The sequence below is a fragment of the Leuciscus leuciscus genome (genome assembly GCF_965113295.1).
Source record: "Leuciscus leuciscus genome assembly, chromosome: 13".
NCBI lineage: Eukaryota > Metazoa > Chordata > Actinopteri > Cypriniformes > Leuciscidae > Leuciscus > Leuciscus leuciscus.
In genome coordinates, this window is record NC_138737.1 from 29,562,651 (window position 1) to 29,587,889 (window position 25,239).

The 25,239-nt window shown below is 41.4% G+C and overlaps 1 protein-coding gene across 3 annotated transcripts in view; it reads right to left on the bottom strand.

Annotated features, from left to right (window-relative positions):
* The window catches only part of acot7 (acyl-CoA thioesterase 7), a 113,677-nt gene that overhangs the window by 26,883 nt on the left and 61,555 nt on the right, over positions 1-25,239 (bottom strand). For all 3 annotated transcript variants that reach the window (XM_082189469.1, XM_082189470.1, XM_082189471.1), the window contains one exon: positions 12,142-12,258. In XM_082189469.1, the coding sequence (XP_082045595.1) occupies positions 12,142-12,258 (117 nt within the window). The remainder of the gene's footprint in view (positions 1-12,141; positions 12,259-25,239) is intronic.

The window sequence follows — 25,239 nt, forward strand, 5'->3', positions numbered from 1 at the left end:
GGTTAGGTGCCTTGCTCAAGGGCACCTCAGTCATTTCCCACCGGCTCTGGAATCGAACCAGCAACCTTTGGGTTACCAGTTCAACTCCCTAACCACTAGGCCATGACTGCTCCCTAGGACCATGACTGCTCCCTGCATTGAACTCCGAGATTTGAGAAGAAGTCATCAGTAAAACAAAGGGAACACAGCAAAAGTTTAGGATTATACTGCTGTGATATCGTGGTAAAGATGAACTTTAACCACTGATTCTTCACATGCTCGTCCTTGGGCAGTGAAAAAAAAACTGGCTTTACATTACATTTACATTATAGAGCACAGCGCCGTCTTCTCGACATGATGCTGTCCAGTATCCACAGGAATCAGCTGCAGGTTTGAGGTTCAAGTTTTCCCAGGTGTCTGCGGCTTATGACTCGTTTGAAAAACAATTCATTTCATTGACTCAGAATCGACTCTTACTTTTGAAAGACAATACATTTATATAAGGTGCACTTTCAGATTCAAAACTTTGCAGGATGTTTTCATTCACTTAGAGCTATGTTACACACAACATGAAAGGTCATTTTCAAAAATCCATAATAGGGGCCCTTTAAACTGAGCACAAACTAAGACGGTAGACAAAGTCTTTTTTTTTCCCAACTCCTAACAAACTCAAATACTTTCCATAAACAAACAAATGGCTTCCTGAAGACAAAGAAGCTGGTGACGTGCATTTCAGTGACGAGCATCTATTTATGGTCTTGGTGACGCACTTATGCAACGTCATCTCACCATGCTGTCGGCCAATAGAATTGGTGTGTTTCCACACATGCTTTAGACACGGGCAAAAATAGAAGCGTTACCATAGAGTCAAGGGGGTCACACACCGCACGAGAAGCGCAGCGCCGTGTCTAGGACAACTTGAGGTATTGCACACCGGATGCGCACTTTCTCAGTTTATTGCCAGCAATATTATGTTAACCCCATTATGAAATTAAGATAATGCCTGATCTATGTTATGATTGTATTGTACAATTAAATACAATCGTTGCTGAGTCTGCAGTCTGAACACTTTACCTCAGGATGTACATTAACTGAATTTATTGAGAATCTCACCTGAAAATCCGATAATTTTCATCCACGCAGCTGATTTCTGAAAATGAATGTAAAACTAAATGTATCTTGCAGCACAGGGTGAAGTCAGTATATACATTAACCACGATTTGAGACAAATATAATGTAAATTTAGTATAAAACTATGTAAATGGAAGGATTTTGGACAAGGTCCTGAGCCATAGCTGGGCTTCTCGTCCGGTGTGCGACCCCCTTCAGAGTAATGATGCAGTGTTGAGTTCCACTCGACAGGGAACTGCATCTTATTAATATACTGATAAACAAAAGTGTGCTCTTATCAATGGATTAAATAGATATATTTTGGGTTTCAAAAATGATATATGAATGAAATATTTGGACTAAATATTGTGTAAAATAAATGTTCCTATGATTTCAGCACTATTGTCAATATCTTTATATTTAACATTAAATTATATTTATAATCCCTGTCCTGTCAACAGGACTGTGAATTTAAGCACATCTAAAAACACTGTAAAAAATGTGTTTGTAGCTCCCACGGTTAATTTGAGGTTTTTATGTCAGTGACCACAGTGGAAATCTGGGATTTTTTATTATATGTTTTGTCTACCAGAGAATTTAAAATGCTTGCATGTGGCTGTCTCAGTACACAAAGAGAAGGCTATGAATAGTCCCACTTATGACGTTTATATAAGGGTGCCAGGAAAATTATAAAACAAGTTTAAAGCATGCCACAAAGCTGACCTAACCACTACAGCCATTAATCATTAAACCATTCAAGTTTGACTTAACTTGAGTTCAGTGATTCCAGGAAGGGATGCTAATGTTTGAAATAGAGAAACCAGGACATCTGGAAAGAATCAACCTTGTGTATCACTAAAGACAGTCAACATGCATTCCCTTACAAAGCATAAACAGAAAAGCTTATCCCAGTCACACAAACCACCATCCTCATCCAGCCAGCAAACAATAAGAGAAAGACAATTAAAAATGAGAATATATGCTTCAAAATTTCTCCTTTTGTGTTCCACAGAAAAAAAATTGCAGAATACCATTTGTGGAAAGACATGAAGAGTGAGTAAATGGTAGAATTTTAATCCATCAACAGGTAAGACAGCTGTTACTGCCACCAGACTAAACTCACTGTCCACTGTCTTTCTGAGATAAGAGAACTATCACTTACTCAACCATTTCCTTTCCCAGAGTAATATGTAGACTCAGATCTTTCAGACTGTGGTATCAAATCATTGCTCTATCTGACTGAACATCCGACCAGCTAAAGCAGAGTTTAGTGTTGGACTATCTGTCTGACAGACGTGTTTATTATTATTGCAAATCTGTTTGGTGACACTAGAGATGTAGAAATGAATGTTGATGAGTTAAGTCACAGCTAAATTAGCTGACACTAAAATAAGACTGAGAAAATGGAATAATTCAAAATCCTGAAAGCTTAACCAAGTTTATGTCAGAAAGACACACGTGGCTTTGAACGTTTTTCTAATCTGAGAAGACTGATTACAAGCAAGGTTTTTGAACACACTAGAAAGAATGTGCCTTTTGTATATTTAGAGACCATTATACATGGATAGTGCATGAGATTGTTTGTCAAATCTCATAGAATTAGCACATGAATAGCTTTTAGAGTATTTTTGTGTCAGGTGAGTAATGAATGAATGAATGGATGAAGTAATAAACATAATAATTAATAGAATAAATATTTCATCTTTGCTGAGTCATTCAGTAATGAAGAATAGTAAACCTCAAGGCTTCATGCATCCTGAAGGAGATTGTGTCAAGCTTGCAGTTTATTTTAGTGCAAGGATCAAAATTCTCTTCTTTGGTGAAATTATTCATAGCCACAGTGTCATTTATTGTACTGAATATCAATCAGGCTGTTGTTTTCTATTTGAATTTGAATTGTGTAAATTTGAATTATTGACAAGTGTAATCAAACAAAATTGAATATTATGTGGAATTGTAAATAGTTCTGAATTTGATTTCTTTAAACGAATATTGAACATTTGAAATTTAACAAATTGAAATGTTTTTATGGCTGAATTTTATAGACATGTATTTTCAAACAGCTATTGTTTTGTTCTGAATTCTTAGACTGAAAATATCCAGTTTTAAAAAATGCAGATTCAAGTTTTCAAGATGTGGAAGAAATTCGGAACTTCAAATTCAGTTTTCTAAAATTCAAAACGTGGAAAATTCAGATTGTACAGAAAGCAGGTCACAAGTCATCCACAGGGAAGAGTAGAGGATCTCAGAAAAGTCGAACGGAGCATTTTGGACAATTACAGAGCTGCACTGCAGTAGTTTTCTGCCGCAAACGGGTGGGTGGTTCAAGAGAATCCGTGAATCATTCGTTCAGTCCTTTTTTGATTTAATATTAAGAGTAGAAAAATGAGAAAACGGCTTGAATATTAGATTCAATATATATATATATATATATATATATATATATATATATAATCAGTCAGCAGTCAGGATGCTGATGGTCTTGATGCTTTAAACATGTTACTGGTAGTCAGCTTTACTGGAGTCTGACTGTTGATCCAGTCAGAAACTCTGCACCTCGGGCGGTCACACTGGCAATCACTGACAGGTTTAGAGTCGATGTCTCGAAGGTAGTTGCAAATGTCATGTCTTCCTGCAGGATTTGGTGTGAATGTTTTCAAGCCAGCATGTTGAGGTCTCTGGAGGCCAAACCATGCTCTGTTGCAGGGATTGTCTGAAGGGACCCCCTTCTCTCTGTCGTTGCTGGGGCTCTCGGCACTCTCTGATGTTGTGTGTTTTTTTAGAGAGCTCTGGTTCCCTCCTTTGTTTCTCTGTACAAGGCAGAGGGAATTTTCTCTGGTGGAGTGGTGTGCTGGAGGTGTTTTTTTTGTTTAGTTTTTTTTGCAGTATGTAAGAGTGTGTCAATTCTAATTGGATAATGTCAAAGTTGTTTTTATTGTTGTCCAGCTGCTGGGTCAGAGCTCTGATTCCAGCTCTAAATGTTCATAGGTTGGCTTTTGGCTCTATAGTCTCTTTCTTTTGGTTCCACATAGGCTGTTTTCAACAGTGACTTTGGGTGAAAAAATTCTTGTTCAGGGTCCTCTTTGACTACTTTTTCCAGCTCCTCTCAATGTTTAACAGCTGTCAGAGCATCTTGAAATCTGGTCATTTATCCTGTAACTCTGTTCTGCCAGAGTCTTTGTGTCTGTCCTGTGCCTTCACTTGCCACTTGAGTGGGGGTCAGATTCTCGTGGTTTCAGTCTGTTTATCTCCTGGCTCAGGCTTACAAGGGTGTGGGCCAAGGAGAGGATGGTGTTAGTCAGCTCCCTATGGTCGTAGTTCTGGCTCAGGCTGGGTATCAGGAGTCCACGTGTGTCCTTATCTTGTTGTTCCCTTCTCTGGTGTTGTAGGTTGTTGACAGCCTTGGGTTGGAGGGTGCCCATCACAAAAACTTGTGAGGTCTCAAGGTCTTTCATCTGGATGGTCGGTTTGACCATCAGAGACAAACTGGCACACTTATGGTGAGAAGAAAGGGCAAAAGGCCAACGCAAGTTCGTACAGAGGTGGTAAGCTAATGTAACTGTGCAGTGTACGGCTATATGGCTGACTGATGTCTACAGCTAGTGTGACAGGGTGCTAAAGTTTGAGTAAGATTATTGACAGGCCATAAGCAGTAGTCAGCTAACTACTGGAGCTGTACATGCTGTTAAACTACTCAAAACACTGATGGTTCTCACAGGTTTGGTCAATATGAGATTGATCAAAATAAATAAATAAATAACATTTTAAATAAAATAAAGTAAAATAAGAATAAAATATCTAAAAAAAAAAAAAATCAGAAGGGAATAAAGGAAACAATAGTGTTTTCCCTATTTAGTTTATTCTAAGCGATATGATTAAGCAAAGTAATGTAATATGCAATATGATCATAAAGTACTGTAATATGATAATAAACCAATGGAGAATGTTAGCTAAAGGAGTAGTTCACTTTAAAATGAAAATTACCCCATGATTAACTCACCCTCAAGCCATCCTAAGTGTATATGACTTTCTTCTTTCAGATAAAAACAATTGGAGTTATAGTAAAAAAAATATCCTGGCTCTTCCAAGCTTGATAATGGCAATGAATTGCAACCAACAGTTTGAAGCTCAAAAAAGTGAATCCATCCATCATAAATGAACTCCACATGGCTCCGGGGGGTTAATAAAGGCCTTCTGAAGCAAAGCGATGAGTTTGTGTAAGAAAAATATTTCATATTTAAAACTTTATAAGGTAAAATAACAGCTTCCGGTCAAATGAACATACGGATTCGACTTAAGTCTAAGCACAACTAATGCGAGTAATGCGACGTACTGCTGATATTTATGCTACACCATGAAGCACTACGCTACTTCTGACGTCATAAGTTGCGCTTTAGGCATAAGTAGACTGCGTATGGTCATTTGGCCAGAAGCTAGAATTTTACTTTGTAACATGTTAAATTTAAATTTTTTCTTACACAAACTCATCGTTTTGAGTTTTAGAGCTCAAACATGAATTGGGGCTCAGGTCAGGAAGCAGAAAGACTGGCTAAACCAACCGTGTGAGGTCAGATAAATCCCATCACATAGAGACTCTTTCACCTAGATATCATCATATAGAGACTCTATGTTCCCCGAATTAGGACATACAAAAAACTTCCAAACCCATCTAAGGGTAAAAATTGAATTGATGTTCAACAAATAAAAAACAGATATAATACAAATGAGCAAATGATAAAGCCTGGGTTGCACTTATTGTTAATGATATGATTACAGACTATAACCAAGATGTGCTGTGTTTGACAAAAACCCGGCTAAAACCAAACGATTACATGACTTTAAATGAGTCCATACCAAAAAATTACAGTTATAAACATGAACTTCATCTGAAAGGCAAAGGGGGAGGTGTTGCAGTAATTTATAGTAATATTTTCAGAATTACTAAGAAGTCTAGTTTCAAATATAATTATTGTGAAGTGTTGGTGCTTAATGTAACAATATATATTTAGTGTAAATGATAAATCACGTTTGAGATTTGTGCTGGCTACTGTATACAGGCCACCAAGGCACCATACAGACTTTGTCAAAGAATTTGCTGACTTTCTATCAGAGTTAGTAATGGCTGCAGATAAAGTACTAATTGTTGGTGATTTTAATATACATGTATAACGAAAAAGATGCATTGGGATTGGCATTTAAAGACATTCTTAACTCTATTGGAGTTAGACAACACATGTCAGGACCCACTCATTGTCGTAACCATACTCTAGATCTAATATTATCACACAGAATCAATGATGATGCCGTTGAAATTCTGCAGCAGAGCGATGACATGTCAGATCATTATCTAGTCTCGTGTAAACTTAATTTAGCCAAGGCTACAAAGCCGACTCCGTGTTACAAATATGTCAGACATATCACTTCTGCCACTAAAGATTGCTTTATTAATAATCTTCCTGATCAGTTTCATCATCTCAGCATCCCAGATAGCTTAGAAGAACCTGATATTGTGACAGAAACTTTTAACTCTCTCTTTTCCAGCATTTTCCACAGATTAAAGAAAATAGCCCAACGCCGTGGTACAATGAGCACACTCAGGCCCTTAAGAGAGCAGCCAGAAAAATGGACCGAAACTGGAAGAAAACAAAACTAGAGGTATTTCACATTTCATGGTAAGAGAGCTCGATTGCATACAGAGAGGCCTTAAAACCTCCTAGATCTGCTTAATTTTCAACCCTATTAGAAGAAAATAAAAAACCCCTAGGTTTTTATTTGAAACAGTGGCTAAACTAATGAAAAATAAAGCTTTAAGCCCAGAAGTTTCCAAGCAGCACAGCAGTAATGACTTTATGAACTTCTTCACTTATTAGATTGATAATATCAAAATTATAACTACGTCTACTACAGTATCGCAACAAGGAGTGCATTGTAGTCTCCCTAAGTAAAAATTCGATTCATTCATTACTATAGGAGAGGAAGAATTTTCTAAACTTGTTAAATCATCTAAATCGACAAAATATATGTTAGACCCTATACCGACTAAGCTACTGAAAGAGATGCTTCCATAGGTCATAGATCCTAGATCCTGTTCTTAATATCATTAATTCATATTTGTCATTAGGATACGTACCAAAAACTTTTAAGCTGGCTATGATTAAACCGCTTGTTAAAAAACCACAACTTGATCCTACAGAATTAGTCAATTACAGGCCGATCTCAAATCTACCTTTTCTGTCAAAGATACTAGAAAAGGCTGTACCTTCACAACTATGTTCCTTTTGAGAAAGAAATGGTATCAGCAAGGATTTTCAATCAGGATTTAGACCGTACCATAGTACTGAGACAGCTCTCATTAGAGTCACAAATGATTTGCTCTTATCATCCGATCGTGGTTGTATCTCTCAATTAGTGTTACTCAATCTTAGTGCTGCATTTAACACTATCGACCACAACATTCTTTTAAATAGACTCGAAAATGATGTTGGCATTAGTGGAATTGCATTAGCACGGTTTAAATCATATTTATCTGACCATTATCAGTTTGTAGCAGTAAATGAAGAGATGTCAGTCTTATCGATCACAAATTCAGTATGGTGTACCACAAGGCACAGTACTAAGACCGTTGCTGTTCACTCTGTACATGCTGCCCTTGGGAGATATCATTAGGAAGCATGGCATTAGTTTTCTCTGTTATGCTGATGATACGCAGCTCTCTATTTCTTCACATCCTGACGAAACTTACCAATTCACAAAATTAACGGAATGCATAGCTGATATAAAAAACTGGATGACTAGCAACTTCCTACTACTTAATTCTGAAAAAACAGAGATTCTAATTACTGGACAAAAAACTGCCTCACGTAATAATCTAGAATACTGTCTAACACTTGATGGTGTCACGTAAATCTAAAGAAACTAGGTGAGGACTCAAAATGCAAAGGGAAAAAACAATATTTATTACAAAAAGAAACACTAAACACAAAACAAAACCCACGAGGGGGAAAACATAACTAAATACAAAACAACCACAACTTCAAAAATGAACATACCAAACAGGGTCACGGGGGAACAGGAGACGTGTACAAGACAACGATCCGACACAGACTGCAAACACAAAGGAACTTATAAAAGGGACAAATCAGGCAGGTGATGAGGAACAACAGGTGGGGCAAATGAAACCAATAATGAGATAACAAGGAGGGTGGGGTCAAAACAGTGACAGGAACACAAACACCACATGTGCTACACGAGACAGGACAGGTATGTGACATTACCCCCTCCTTAAGGAGCGGCTACCAGACGCTCCACTAGGGACGGGAGGGACAGACCAGGGCGGGACGGGAGGGACAGACCAGGGCGGGACGGGAGGGACAGACCAGGGCGGGACGGGAGGGACAGACCAGGGTGGGACAGACCAGGGTGGGACAGGGGGAACAGGAAAGACAGACCAGGGTGGGGCAGGGAAAATGGACAGTTCGGGAGGCCAGGGCGGAGCAGAGAGTCCATCGGGCGGCCAGGGCGGAGCAGAGAGTCCATCGGGCGGCCAGGGCGGAGACTCTCCCTCGGGCGGCCAGGGCGGAGACTCTCCCTCGGGCGGCCAGGGCGGAGACTCTCCCTCGGGCGGCCAGGGCGGAGACTTTCCCTCGGGCGGCCAGGGCGGAGACTTTCCCTCGGGCGGCCAGGGCGCAGGAACTGGAACAAACACCAGCGGCTCAGGCACTGGAACTGGCACCAACGGCTCAGGCACTGGAACTGGCACCACCGGGACTGGCACTGGAACTGGCACCACCGGCTCAGGCACTGGAACTGGCACCACCGGCTCAGGAACAGACACCACCGGCTCAGGAGCAGACACCACCGGCTCAGGAATAGATACCACCGGCTCAGGAGCAGACACCACCGGCTCAGGAACAGATACCACCGGCTCAGACACCACCGGTTCAGGAACAGATACCACCGGCTGAGGCACTGGAACTGGCACCACCGGCTCAGGCACTGGAACTGGGGCCACTGGAACTGGGACCACTGGACTCTGGACCACCGGAACTGGGACCACTGGACTCGGGACCCTCTTCCTGGCCTCTCGCTCCTGCAAGCGAGCGAGACCCTCCACCATTGCCTCAAAGGTACTTCTTTCATACGCCCTCCTAAGTAACCAGTCCATGGGCTCATCGAGTGCATAAAAGAAAAGGTCCTTAAGAGGCCCCTCGTTCAGTTGTAGGCCCTCCGCCGCTCTAAGGAATTCGGCCGCGAATTTCCTCAAATCAGCCCCTTGCTGGCGGAGGGAACTAAGTGCCTGAAAACGAATAATACGTTCGTATTGGGGGCACGCAACAGAGGGGGCTGGTGGGTGACGTGAAACCCCTTGCGGAGTCCTCGACATGGTCGGATCGTTATGTCACGTAAATCTAAAGAAACTAGGTGAGGACTCAAAATGCAAAGGGAAAAAACAATATTTATTACAAAAAGAAACACTAAACACAAAACAAAACCCACGAGGGGGAAAACATAACTAAATACAAAACAACCACAACTTCAAAAATGAACATACCAAACAGGGTCACGGGGGAACAGGAGACGTGTACAAGACAACGATCCGACACAGACTGCAAACACAAAGGAACTTATAAAAGGGACAAATCAGGCAGGTGATGAGGAACAACAGGTGGGGCAAATTAAACCAATAATGAGATAACAAGGAGGGTGGGGTCAAAACAGTGACAGGAACACAAACACCACATGTGCTACACGAGACAGGACAGGTATGTGACAGATGGCTGCTCTGTCAAGTCTTTGTCGTCGGTTAGGAACCTAGGTGTGCTCTTTGATACCAATCTTTCATTTGAAAGTCACTTCAAGTGAAAGTCAGTGTCTAGCATCTGTAAAACCGCATTTTTTCATCTTAAAAATATATCTAAATTACGCCACATGCTCTCAATGAAAAATGCAGAACAATTAGTTAATGCGTTCATGACATCAAGGCTAGATTATTGTAATGCTATTATGGGTGGTTGCACTGCACGTTTAATGAACAAACTACAGCTGGTCCAAAACGCAGCAGCTAGAGTTCTTACCAGAACCAGAAAGTATGACCATATTAGCGTTGTTCTGTCAACACTGCATTGGCTCCCTATTAAACATCGTATACATTTAAAAATATTGCTGATCACTTACAAAGCACTAAATGGTTCAGCTTCCCAGTACTTGAGCGAGCTCTTAACGCATTATAGTCCTTCACGTCTATTGCGAACTCAAAATTCCGCCCAGTTGACAATACCTAGAATATCAAAATCGACTGCTGGGCGGTAGATCCTTTTCCTATTTAGCACCAAAACTTTGGAACAATCTTCCTAACATTGTCCGGGAAGCAGACACACTCTGTCAGTTCAAATCTAGACTAAAAACACATCTCTTTGGCCTAGCATACAATAACACATTATAGACTTCTATAATTCAATGTTAGGCTGCATAGTTTAGGTCAGCTGGAACCAGGAACACTCCCCATAAATCCTGATGTACTTGTTACATCATAAGAAGGATAGTCTCTCTGTTTATCCGAGATTTACTGCAGTCCACCGGATCCAGGCTGTATCCAGATCTGATGAAGGACCTGCGCCTGGACACGATGACAACGCAGTCCTGAAGTGTCAACCAGTCCCTCCCCTGTTTACTGAAGTCAGCCGGATCCCGGCCGGATCCAGATCAGATGGTGGACCTGCACCTGGACCCATCCATGACGCATCCCTGAAGTCCCAGCCTCATCAGCCCTGTGGAGGCCTCATCGACACGACAGCCATCGGCACTGATCCTCAACAAACTCGTCTCCATACCGGCGTGATGACTCGGACTTCAAACCAGATGGAACTGGATAAATATTCTGAATGTTCTGATCCAATCTGACTTCTGACCTGTAATGCTGCCTGGATCATAATCATACACTGTTCGCTCGTTGGCCAGAGGAGAACTGGCCCCTGACTGAGCCTGGGTTCTCCCAAGGTTTTTTTCTCCATTCTGTCACCTGATGGAGTTTTGGTTCCTTGCCACTGTTGCCTTGGCTTTTGGCTTGCTTAGTTGGGAACATTTAATATTCAACAATATTATTGATCTGCCTTAGTTAAGGTGGACGATGACGGAATTTTCTTCTAGAAACAAACTTTGTTGTATTATTTTCATGTTATCACTGTGAAGCTGCTTTGATGCAATCTGTATTGTAAAAAGCGCTATATAAATAAAGGTGACTTGACTTGACTTTGCTTTAGAAGGCCTTTATTAACCCAGCAATGCAGCGGCAGGCGCGACGCAAGTGTTTTTTTGCTAGTTTCAGCCTGACGCAGTTATCATTTTCACGTCCTGCACCACGTTGTTTAAATAGCAAATGCATTTGCGCCTATTTGTGCGCCCATGGGTTCAGGTTTATTGTTGGCGCGTTGCTATTTTGAGGCAACTGAAATAGACTGTAATAGCAATATTTGGTTTTGTTGTTTAAAGAGCACGTTAGTAATGTGCACCTAGGCGGGTCCACAACGCGCGTACACTCTGCTTATTAAACGCACAGGGACACGCAGCAGCACACAAACATGTCAAATATAAAAAATAAAAGGATTACTCTCTGGAGACGCGTTTAGTCTTTCTACTATCAAATTCCGTCATGTAAATAGAGAATCCGCCAAGGCGCAAGCGCAACTGGTTTTTAAAGGGAATGGGAGATGAGACTCTGATTAGTTTATTGCACGTAAAGCCCAAAACACCATTACTCATTAAGAGAATAGGGACAACCCTTTTAGACCATGTGTCTGGCGCACCGACCATTTTTCCCATCGTTGAACTAGCAAAAGTGGATTCGGACACGCCCTAAGTGCAGTTGCACCATGCGCTCACAATTTGCTCAATTTATATTTATATCAGCTGCCAGAAGTAACTTTTTTTTTTTTACCTTTCCTTTACTGGGATCATAAAGAAAATCAGATATCTGAGAGAATTTGAAACCATGTACCAATAATATTATCTGTTACAATGTAAAGAGGCAATAAATGTATGCATTTTTTTAATTACCTTTCTTGATCTTACGATGGAAGTTAATGGCATCCACAGATGCGGTCACAATGTTGGTCTTGCAATGACGGGCAGCAACAATCCCTGCAACCTCATCCATGAGCTTCATTGTCACACCTGAGGATGGCAGATATGAAGATGATTTACAATCAGTTCTCTACAAAAGAAAAAAAGGGCATGACCACAGTTGGACTGCCTGACTGATATTCACTAGAATCACAGTGTTGCTGTGATATTTAAATAGGTGAAATGCTATAATTTAAGGATAAAAGAGAACTAACAGCATACTATCTGCATATAACAGCAGCAGAGACATAAAAGCTAATGCAAGCTAATAGTCAAGAGTCCATTTTATTATCCTCCTCCATCATTTTGCTGATATGGCATTACATGGCAGATATTCAATCTGAACATACTCATTTTGAGGTGAAATGTAAATCTTGAGAATTAAATTACATAAAGCACAAACAATACAGCACACTACTGCTTAGTAAGCACTGTAATAATAATCATATAACATTGCACAGAACACAGCTGCGACAAAGTTCAGTCCTTTATGAATTATACATCTCTCTAGGCAGAACAGGTCACCATCAGTCTCAGTAGAATCAGGCCACTGAATCACAATACCTGTCTAACTTGGAAAATTCACTATTTCAGTGTCTAAAACCATTCCAACAGGTTTGTGTGAGGAACATACAGTATAAAAGTTGATAAGTTGTTATTCTCTAATAATCTTTAGATTAGCCTGAACTCTAAACTCTCATTTGGGTTGCATTCAGATCGAGATCATTCTCGATTCACAATGGCCCATTTTACGTCATTGACACCACTGATAGGCTACCAAACGCCACTGGTTCTTACAAGTGTAATAGCTGAACGTGACATGCAAGTCTGAATGTGCAGAGTGGGGGATAAGATTTGAGAGCTGCAGTAGCAAATGAGGATTATCAGTGAATGATGAAATTCTAGGTTTTCCCCACACAAAGCTATCAGATGGCTTCACAAGATTCAATGTAGCACACACATTGTATGGACTATTTGAGAGCTTTTGAGAGCTTGACAGACCCACTGTGAAATGGAATCGTAAGGAAAACAGCTGTGTGAATATTCTACAGAATTTCTAGTTATGTTCCACAAGAAAAAACATACAGTCTGACATGAGGGTGAGTGAATAATGCCAGAATGCTCATTTTTGGCTGAACTGTTGCTTTAAAATCACTAGCTATGTTTACATTGTAGTATTTATATGTACGCTAAATAAAGTTATTGGGTTGATCTGCGAGTTTTTAAAGTCAAAAGCTTTTTGACATGCGCACACAGCACGAATAAACAGATATATTAGACAGACACTGTCAGGGTTTTTCCTGGCTCAAAATGAGGTGGAGGTGGTAAAATCCTAATAATGTTTTTTAATAATAAGGTCATTAAATGTTATTTTTCATAGATCATCATATAGCCTAATGTGTTTCCCACATTATTTTTGTTGGTGTAGCCTGGTACCCCTAGGGGGGTCCGGGGGCATGTCCCCCCCGGAAGAAATTTTTGTAAATTTTAAAGATAAATTCATTAATCTGGTGCACTTTGAGTCGCCCGAATACACTGTTAAAAATAAATAATCGACCCGCAAACCGCCCTTATTCTTTGATTTATATATCTGCATCTGATCATCACAATACAATTATTCAAATTCTCAGTGTTAAGCATGATAATATGTTAACATATCACACTGAAGGTAGCTAATTAAAAATTAACATTTATTTAAAATAAAAGTTCTTCTTTTGGCAAAATTACAATTCCTTAATAGCCTTAACAGAGGCTTTACTCCCTTCAGACTTAAATTGTCAATGTTTCATTACATCACTGTTGGAAAACACTCAGAATAATTTTTTCATACCTTTTATAAAGGGCATTTTTTCCCTAATTTTATTAAATGTTTGCTGCATCTTTCATTTCAAATTCTTAAATTTGATTATTTGATTATTATTCAAATAAATTAAAATAATAAGACACTAGGCTGTTACCAATCAAATTAAATAATTTACATTGAAAATTATAACTGTATATTAAATTAGATTATTTTATATATTTTTGAATATACAAATAAGGAATGTTGAAAAGAATGATACTTTATGAAACTAAACCGCCAGTAGGAGGCGGCCGTCTTAATGAGCGAGTCATTGAGTCATTCATTCAAACGATTCGTTCAAAAGGCTGATTCATTCAGAATGAGGCAGTTTAAGAATAGGTAATTGAATCTTTGACTCAACCGATTCGTTCAAAATGCTGAATCATTCATTAATGAAACATGGCTGAGTGTTGCTGTGAGATGTGCTATGGTTCTGCTGTGATCTTTGTTTGGAACTATTTTCGGTGCTGAAACAGAACAAAAACAGTCATTGCGTCTAAAATGTAAGTGACTTAATTTTAACTATTTGTTTATTGAACTGTTATGATTATGAAATCAGTCTCGGTTTCAATCTTGATGGCATTCAGGAAAACAGCACTCTGGTCGTGTGTAGCCAAGGCTATATATTGTTTTTTCTTAACTATAATATGTTATAAATAACATCGCAAGCCTCAACAGCGCAACTTTGTTACCGTTAGTAGCCTACATTAGGTAGGCCTATATTATTATCAACTATAGGCTATCAATCACCACTTACATTAAATGAAATAAAACAGAATCATCCTCACGTTTTCGGTGATTATCTAGTTTTTTTTTTTTTTTTTATATTAAAAATTGTTTTAATCAGGGCATTTGTCCGGATGGGCTACAATTCTCTCTCACTTTTCCCTTCAAAAAAAAAAAAAAAAAAAAAAAAACGTGTCCCGGACACAGTCTATGGTTATTGTCGAGTCCTGATATGTTTTCCTTGATTGGTTTTCCCTGAAGAGAATTACGTTGTTGAAAACGAAAGTAGAGTGACGCACGTTCATTAGCGTGATGAGAGTTCCGTGTCTTTATTAAACTCAAAACAAAATGATTTATCTGTCATCCTGTTACGATGACAGCTGAAGCAGATGCAGAAGCAGGATCCAATTGCAGCAGGTTTTATTAAACAAACTCAAATGGTAACAAACTCCGACAAAGACTCAGGAACAGGAACCACCAACATACAACATCAAGAACTCACAAAGACTGAAACAAGACACAGGGCTTAAATACACAGACAGACAAGCTAAACAAGATAACAAGGGGGCGTGGCTAATGAAAAACACCTGGGAAGACTAATCAACATAACGGGGAACTGCTAAACAAAGAATGAGACAGGGGAACACAGACATGAATCGTGACATAGCCCCCCCTCTATGGGCGGCTCCCGACGCCCATCAAAACAAAAAACAATAGTTCAGGAGGGTGGTGGAGCGGAGGCGGACCCGGGGGTGGGATGGAGGGCCAGGCCCGTGGAGTGGAAGAGGACCTGGAGACTGCAGCGGGATGGAAGGCCAGGGCGGAGCGGCCTGTGCAGGAGACCAGGGCGGATCAGGCCGTGCAGGCGACCAGGGCGGATCAGACCCTTCGGGCGGCCAGGGCGGAGAAGACCCTTCGGGCGGCCAGGGCGGAGAAGACCCTTCGGGCGGCCACGGCGGAGAAGACCCTTCGGGCGGCCACGGCGGAGAAGACCCTTCGGGCGGCCACGGCGGAGACGACCACTTGGGAGGCGACGACCCTTCAGGAGGCGACGACCCCTCGGGAGGCCAGGGAGGTGACCATGGCACAGGAACAGACATTGGTTCAGGAACAGGAACAGACACCGGCTCAGCGGCGGCCATCTTGTCCGAAGACACTGGCTCTGCGGAGACCATCTTGTCCTGAGACACTGGCTCGTTGGAGACCATCTTGTCCTGAGACATTGGCTCGGTGGAGACCATCTTGTCCTGAGACACTGGCTCGGTGGTGGCCATCTTGTCCGAAGACACAGGCTCGGTGGTGGCCATCTTGTCCAAAGACACAGGCTCGGTGGTGGCCATCTTGTCCGAAGACACAGGCGTGGAGTCGGCCATCTTGTCCGAAGACACAGGCGTGGAGTCGGCCATCTTGTCCGAAGACACAGGCGTGGAGTCGGCCATCTTGTCCGAAGACACAGGCGTGGAAAGAGGAAGAGGAACAGATTCAGGCTCAGGGTCAGTATCAGGCTCAGGAACAGATTCAGTCTCGGCGGGACGAGACTCTGGACGGGCGGACGTGACGTGAAGCTCTGGCTCGGCAGGACTGACGTGAAGCTCTGGCTCTGGCTCGGCAGGACTGACGTGAAGCTCTGGCTCTGGCTCGGCAGGACTGACGTGAAGCTCTGGCTCTGGCTCGGCAGGACTGACGTGAAGCTCTGGCTCTGGCTCGGCAGGACTCGGCAGGACTGACGTGAACAGTCTCTGGATCGGCAGACGTGACGTGAACAGTCTCTGGATCGGCAGACGTGACGTGAACAGTCTCTGGATCGGCAGACGTGACGTGAACAGTCTCTGGACCGGCAGACGTGACGGGGAGCGCAGGCTCGGCTGTGCTGGACCGGACCAGCGGCGACGGCTCTGTGCTGGACGGGACCAGCGGCGAAGGCTCTGTGCTGGACGGGACCAGCGGCGAAGGCTCTGTGCTGGACGGGACCAACGGCGAAGGCTCTGTGCTGGACGGGACCAGCGGCGAAGGCTCTGTGCTGGACGGGACCAGCGGAGAGGGCTCTGGCTGGACGGGCTCTGGCTGGACGGGCTCTGGCTGGACAGGCTCTGGCTGGACAGGCTCTGGCTGGACAGGCTCTGGCTGGACAGGCTCTGGCTGGACAGGCTCTGGGAGACGGGACCCTGGAACGACGGTCTTCTTGGCCCTCCACACTGACATCAGCGGTGGCTGTGCTACGGTGGACATCAGTCCTGGACGCCCATAGAATGATGCTATGGCTAGCTTGATGGCTGAAGTGACGAGAAGAACAGGCTGAGGGGGTACTGCGGGTTCACGGAGCTCCTTTTCCTCCACGCCCACAGTAAACGGAGAACCGCTCAGCAAAAGGCCCAGGTCGATATATTGTTCCAACGAGCCGTGTGGTTTATGGTCAGGCATCATAGACCGGAGTGGTTCTGATAATCCTCCGCGAAAAAAGATCATCAGGCATTCGGTGCTCATTTGCACAAGATGTGCCAGTTCGACAAAATCTGCAACGTAGTCCTCAATGGATCGATCATCCTGACAGAGACGCAAGATTTGGATGTCTGGGCACAGGGTTGGCATGGCTGCTGCTGGATCCATAAATGGTGAGTTCTTCTGTTACGATGACAGCTGAAGCAGATGCAGAAGCAGGATCCAATTGCAGCAGGTTTTATTAAACAAACTCAAATGTTAACAAACTCCGACAAAGACTCAGGAACAGGAACCACCAACATACAACATCAAGAACTCACAAAGACTGAAACAAGACACAGGGCTTAAATACACAGACAGACAAGCTAAACAAGATAACAAGGGGGCGTGGCTAATGAAAAACACCTGGGAAGACTAATCAACTTAACGGGGAACTGCTAAACAAAGAATGAGACAGGGGAACACAGACATGAATCGTGACAATCCACCCTCGATTAATTGGAATGGAATATTTTTATTACTTGGCCCACCCGACCCGCGGATTATCCGCGCACTGCGCACAGCACTATACGGTTTGAGAATGGACACAAGCGGTCAGAGTTTTGTCGAGAGCCGGAGGCGGCACGAAATTTGACGAAGGCGGCCGCCTCATAATTCTCTATGCAGGAAAAACCCTGGACACTGTGTAATAACAAAACCTGAACTGGTAAGGTAATAACTTGTAAGGAATAAGGTAATAATCCAACATTCAAATAAGCAAAAACTAACACATAGAACATACAAATATTGGGTAGAGCACTCCATTTTATATGAGACAACTATTTTACATACGTTTTAGTACTGAATGAAATACCAACATTTACATACAACATTTATCCTGCAACAGTAAATGGATTTTACAACACTCATGTTGCAAAAGAAATTACAAGTGCTGTCTTAAAATTTGGCTAAATCTTACAGTGAATTCATCAATTAATATGCCTCTTTTTCCAAAAGCATTTTTGTGTCAGGACTGTCAAAATACAAAATACTGCTTAGGTAGGCAGCTTCCAAGATTTTGTAATAGAGCTCATATGTCTTTTACTAACTGCTGAGGAGTATGAACAGTCAGTCATTGAAGTCATTAGTGCGAATATTGTTAAATTCAGGAAATATATGTAAGATGCTGCTGCTGCCCAGCTTTGAGGAATCTGATCTGATATAATTCAACTGAACAGAGATAAATGCAAGCAGAATGCATGTAATATAAGGCCTTTAATGGCCATTTCCATTGTTGCAGGACCTGATATAAAAGGGTCACATGGAAAACATGATTTTCCTTGGTCTTTTGAAATAAGGAGTTCAGTGTGCTATGTAGGCATGAAGGATGTGCCATCACAACCGCACAACCAATAGAATTCTCAGATAGCAAGGTGACATTGCTGAGTAATGCTGAGTTTTCACCCAAACCATCATTCTGGTTAAGATTGACATTTCAGTGTTTAAAGTATGTTGGATCAGCCTTGAAATTTTTATGAAAGCCAACATCACACATGCCGCCCTTAGAGGGGGGGATCTGTCACGGTTTTGTTTTTGGGTTTGTTCATGTCATGTTTCCTTGTCTGTCATGTGATCCTGCCATGTGTTCCCATGTCTGATGTGTCATGTTGTCATTGGTTCATTGTTTCATTGTTCACAGGTGTCCCTTGTCTAGTCATTAGTCTTGTGTGTATTTAAGCCCTCATGTTTGCCATGTGTCTTGGTCAAGTATTGTCTCCTGTAACCACTGTTGTGAGTCCTGTTCATGATCATGTCTTGTTTTGAGTTTTCATGCCACGCCATGTTTTTGTTTCATGTTTGGTTTTGTTTATAATAAACTGCACTTGGGTTCTCATCTCTCAACTTGCCTCCAGTGGAACCTTATTACAATCATTCATGGCACAGTGTTTCTCCTGGTTTCCACGTCTGCGCTGTTTGATCTAATAGAGATCTACGGTTAATAACAGAGACATTTTTATGTTTCTCACTAGATCTCGCAGTGATGTTATTTATTCATTGGTGAATTCAAATGCTTTCTTTACTGGATCTCTTAGTGCTGTGTAGTAACAGTGTGTCGCTTGATAAAGATCGGCTTTCGCTGCACTGAAATCGGTCCAAACTGCACAAAATAATAAGTGGCACAATTTCGTTCCTTTTTCATTACGTTTGCCCTTTGATGTTGGGCAACCCTGTGGTGGTCACACCAGCGCGATTGCTAACAAAATTTTGGTAGCACCGGCAGGAAAAATGGTCCAACGAATCGTTCGGTTTGTACCGGACCGAAAGCCTTGTACCGAACGGTTCAATACGAATACATGTATCGTTACAGCCCTAGCTATGACGTATGAAGTAATGTTACATGAAGATGCTAATCCCGTGCTAGCTCTAATCACTTATCTGTCGGTGTACAATGTTCATAGTTATAATGTTTATATTGTTTAATGATTCATGTTGATAAATAATGATAGTAAATGTGATTGAAGAGGTTATTTTGAATAATATGGGTGACAATGTAAGTGAATATGCTTTTTGATATATCATGTGTTTATGCCTAATTTTTATTGAAAATAAAATAAATAAAATAAACTTGCCTTGCCTTGCCTTATTGTATGAGGGGAGCAGCCTATAGTTGTATGTAAATGATGGTAATATATTATGATGTTGCTGTTATTAGAGTACTGCAGAGAAACCACACACATAAGCTGTGTCTGAAACCGCTCACTCGTTCACTCATTCACTAATCCCTACATAGTGAATGGCAGTTGAGTGCACTACATCAGCAAAGAGTGAACGAAAATGAGTGAGCGAATTCGGACGCTGACATAATCATCACGCGCCAGAGAGCTCGGACAATTTCGTCATAAACATTACTTACCCATCTTTGAAATTTCCTTTTTTGGCTGTATGAATTGTATGTAACAATTGTATGTACCGGTATGTATTTTTCGCGTTTATTGCGTTATTTGATTTAAAAAAAGACTTGCTTGTCATATTTATTTACTTTTTACATTTATATGTGAAAATAAAAGAGAACAAAACACTACACAACACATTTGTTTATTCAAATATAGATATAACGGTATATAAATAAATAAATAAATAAATAATAAATAAACACATAAAACTGTCCAAAAAACCCCCCTCCGTTATTTAAACATTACTTTCAATACTTTCGCAGGGTTTCCAGTCAGTCAAATGATTGTTAAGTGTCCTTCAAATGATTGTTTTCTATCTCGCGTGCGCCGTTGCTATGGTGACATTGTTGCCGTCCGTTATATTTATTTTTCATTCGCGCTCTAACGCCTTGTCGTGTTGGATTGTGGGAAATAGTGTCTCAGCAAGTGTACATCGGATGTACACTCGAATTCAGAGAGGATTGTGGGTAAAAGTAGTGAACGAAAGTAGGGAATGATGTCGTTCACTCAGAATTCGGACACCACTACAAAATGTCCGACACCCTAAATAGTGCACTATATAGTGGATAGGGAGCGATTTCAGACACAGCTATACTTAACAGTCCCTCCAGAAAAACGCGATTATGCGATCGCATGATTCAATGCATAATCAGCCAAAGTCCGCATATTTATGCGGGGGACGCATTTTTTCAAATACGCCGCACTTTCGCCGCATAAATTGCAGATTTCCGTGCGCAAAATATGCGGGCTTGCATGATTTCATAATCCCCGCATTTTCGTTGCAAAAAGTCACATATATCTTAGCAGAAAGTTGAAAAATGTTGCGTTTACTTCACACAAGCGCAGCCACAACGTTATGAAGTGACGTAATTACACGACATCATTGCGACATCATGCGACATCATTGAAAAGCCGCAAACCCCGCGATGCCGATGAAACCATGATGAAGCCATGTGTTTATTAAGGTCTGAAATAAAACAAGATGAGAACTTAAATATTCCCAGCACTTTATGTGATGTAGTATGTTTGCTTATCATAGGAAGTAATAAGAAATGACTCTTTACATTAAAGTAGTAGCCTAGTTAATAGGGTGTTGGGGGAATCACTTTTTTTCTCTTTTTCATCAAACCGCAGTTTTTGCAAGTTCCCACAATTTTTGCAAGTTTTCGCAATTTCATCGCATAAAATTGCATAAATATCCCGCATATTCCATCGCATTTTTTAAGAAAACGTGCCGCATAATCAAGGATTTTTGCCCGCAAGAAAGGGAGGGACTGACTTAACCACAATCATACCATCCAAGTCGCAGCTGATATGCACCTAGTACACTTATGAGCCAAACCCACTCTGGTTAAGGCAGGACTCACTGACCGTACCTCAGGTTTCTCCTCTGAATGTGCTCAAACTGCTCATGCATTGTATCATTCATATCAAACCTCGCATGCTTATCTGCAGTCCTCCCAAGGTTCAAACAATGCTAAAGAGATTTATTCCTTCTGGATGCCGCAAAGGAAGCCTCATCGACTCTAACACCTAAGCCCATGTAAAGGCTGACTCCTCCCTCTGAGGCACACCAGTGATAATAAATCAGTTAAAATGAATACTTTACTCTGCGGTGTTATGACAGACACACCTGATTCACTGCAATCTAAAACTAGCCCCTAACAGCTTCATGTAGCCCCTTCGCTACATTTGTGGTCATTCGAGCCAGAACACAGCTGTGCCGAGTGTAAAACTGGAAAAACTGGAAGAACTGGTTAGGGAACGACCACTCCTCGAGTAGACAAAGGACCTTGCTGGAAATTAACATTTGAACTCCCCCTTGTGCACTATTGAGACGAAAGTCTCACCTCTGAGTCATCCTAATCTACATTACATTTCATCCCTCACCCTTTCTCTCTCTCATGCTAAGATCACCTGAATTCACCCAAGAATATATATAGTTTAATGTGAATGATTATCATCGAGTATTATACATGTAGGGCTGTCACGATGTTAGATTTTTCACACCACGGTAATTGTGGCCAAAATAATTCACGATATCGATATATCGCGTTATCTATAGAATCCATTTCGGGTAGTTATCAGTCAAATTCATTTTTACTTTGTTTATATAGTTTTTCTTTTTTACCCAACAAACATAAGGATACTGATAGACAAGGCACATGCATTTGTTACTTCTTGCGTACTCAATCTATGGCAAATTCTTGTGAAGGAAGACAAGCATGTGAAGTTTATCTGGTTTCAAACTGAAGCAAAACACTGTCTGAAGGTTTCCTGAAGAACTGAAAAGCTCTTAAACCTATTGTTGCACCGGCGCCAATAAAGTCATGCAGATAGCAGATTTGAATAAAAAAAAATCAAGTGCAAATACAAATACAAAAATAAGATGAGTAAAGAAAACGGGGTTCTTAATTTTAATAATCACCCTTTATTAATATATGAACACAGAAACCCCCTGTTAACAGTTAATGTCACGTTTCCCATTCCATGACTAGTAAAATAATAGCCGCGTCGCGTCTGACAACTCGAGGTATCGCACACGCACGCGCGTCTCAGTTTATGGCCAGCAATATCATTGTTTAAGGACATTATGGAATCGAGATAATGTCTGTACTATGTTATGATTACACTGTACAATTAAATAATAGTTGCTGAGTCTGTGATCTGAACACTTTACCTCAGAGCGTCCGTTATGAATTGAGAATATCACCTGAAAATCCGATAACATCAGCAATTTTCATTCAAGCAGCTGATTTCTGCAAATTAATGTAAAATTAAATGTATATTGCAGCACAGGGTGAAATCATTTACGATGATTTGAGACAAATATAATGTAAATTTAATATAAAACGATGTAAATTACGCTCTGTGTCGCGGCAGGATTTTGAACATGGTCCTGAGCCGTTGCTGGGCGTCGCAGCCGCCGGTGTGTGTACACTCATAGAGAATGTGTTCGAATTTTAAAGACGTGGCGCTGCGCTTCTCGTCCGGTGTGCGACCACCTTTGAGGTGCTGTTTTCTTTGAAGCCGAAGAACTCTGTTCTTAATACTGGTGAGCTTACTTTTTTCGGGTGTGGACAGAGTGTTCCACTCTAGCTGCGCGGGCGCGGACGAGCGCTGCGTCGTCGCAACGCTATCTCACGACCAATTCGTATGAATTCGTACGAATGATAAAAAGTTGGCTAATTCGTACTAATTCGTACGACCTCACTCGTACGAATTTGTACGATTTGTCTAAACCCACGTGATGGGTAGGTTTAGGGGTGGGGTCAGGGGTAGGTCATTCGTATGAATTCATACGAATTGGCCAATTCGTCAAATATGTACGATTTTGCAAAAATCGTACTAATTCGTACGAGTCAGGTCGTATGAATTCGTACGAATAAGCCACTTTGTAGAATTTGTACGTTTTCCCGTGAGATCGGGCTGGTCGTCTTCTTATTTGACAGGTGTCAGCGGGTGCAATACTGCCACCTGAGAGGTCAACCAGGTACTGGCGCTGGAGTATTTACGTGTCATGTTATCATAAGAGTCCTATTCATTTTAAACATTGTGGTTATCGCCAATACCGGTATATTGTCACACTCTAAATTAACACGATGTCGATATTTCATGCTTTGAATATCACGATTATCGTCAACACTGGTATATTGCGACACCCCTATATACATGTTTAGTATAATTTGAAATGTCTCAGGGTGACTGGTACAAATGTCTAATTTCCAAATAAGTAAAACAAAAGGTAATAAGGTTTTTAAGAGTTTAGAGATAACTGGCACACAAGGAGGGTTGGTCTCTAGGCAAATGGTCTCATACCCCCAAAAGGTGTAACCTCTGAATGCAAATTTCCATTGTTAGCACATGTTTCCATGTGAAAGAGGTTCTGTCTATATAATGAAATGCAGCAAAGGGCTTTTGGCCTTTTTGTAACTCAAGTTGGCCCATGATGCTAAGAGTGACCAAAACTCTTAGCATCATGTATTTTAATGTTAGGTTCACATCTTTTCTCTTTATTCTAGAGCATTCGATGTTATTGTATTGTTTATCCTTGAACTGATTATGAAATTGGCATGATACATTTACCTGACATTAAAGTTAAAAAGAAAAAAATACCTGAGTTAAAAAGAATAGTCAAACATTCGCTCACTTTTAATGATGCACGGATATCATTTAAACCTTTTCATTTATGGAGTCAGATGAAATAATGAGAAAATACATATGAGAAAATGTATTGCATTTAATCAAAAAATATTTTGCCACGAGAAAAGACAGTAACACGTAGAGACCTTCCCCGCTGGTCAGATGCCGGACTTTGGGCCGATCGAGCGCGAGTTTACAGGTGGTGACCTAGCTCCGTGATCTCGCAACACGTCCATACCAGTGAAGTATTGGGATTTTAAAATCAACAAGAGGTTTGAACATCTTTTCTTTCTTCCGCTGTTGTGGTAAGTCAATTCTTTTTGCCCTTTTAGAAGTGTTGAGGGATAAACAGACACATCACACATTTATAGAATGGGTCGGAATACCCAGTCAGATGGACACCGAAAAACTTGAGAATTAGACACAAACACACGGCAGGGGCATTCAACAGAGTAATGAAGCATTGTGGGCCCCACCCACTCTGCCCAAACGTCAGTTAAGAGATCTATCCTATTTGAGGTAAGTGCAACCAAAAAGACGTGGCCCACCACATGCCAGTCCTGCACCACACATGCCTAGAGGCGAAGAGTGGAGCTCACAGCCTTGTGTGAAGTGGAGTAGGCCCCCCAAAGCACAGGACGATTTTGACCCCTAGCTCTGAGGAGAGCTTCAACGACACAAGCCTAGGATGGCCATAGTGTTGTCAAAAGTACCGACTTCGGTACCAAGCCTGCCGTGTGTATCTGTGTAAGCGCTCAGTGAAGAGCAAAGTATATTTACAACATGTTTTTGAAGCGCTGATCATTGTAGCCAATCACAGACATATCTGATGAGGGCGTGGGCAAAATGGGCAATCAGAGGTGTTTACGATTCCGCTCAACAGCGCTCAAAGCGTCACATTTTTAAAACTTGGTACCAAAGTCGGTACTTTTGACAACACTAGATGGC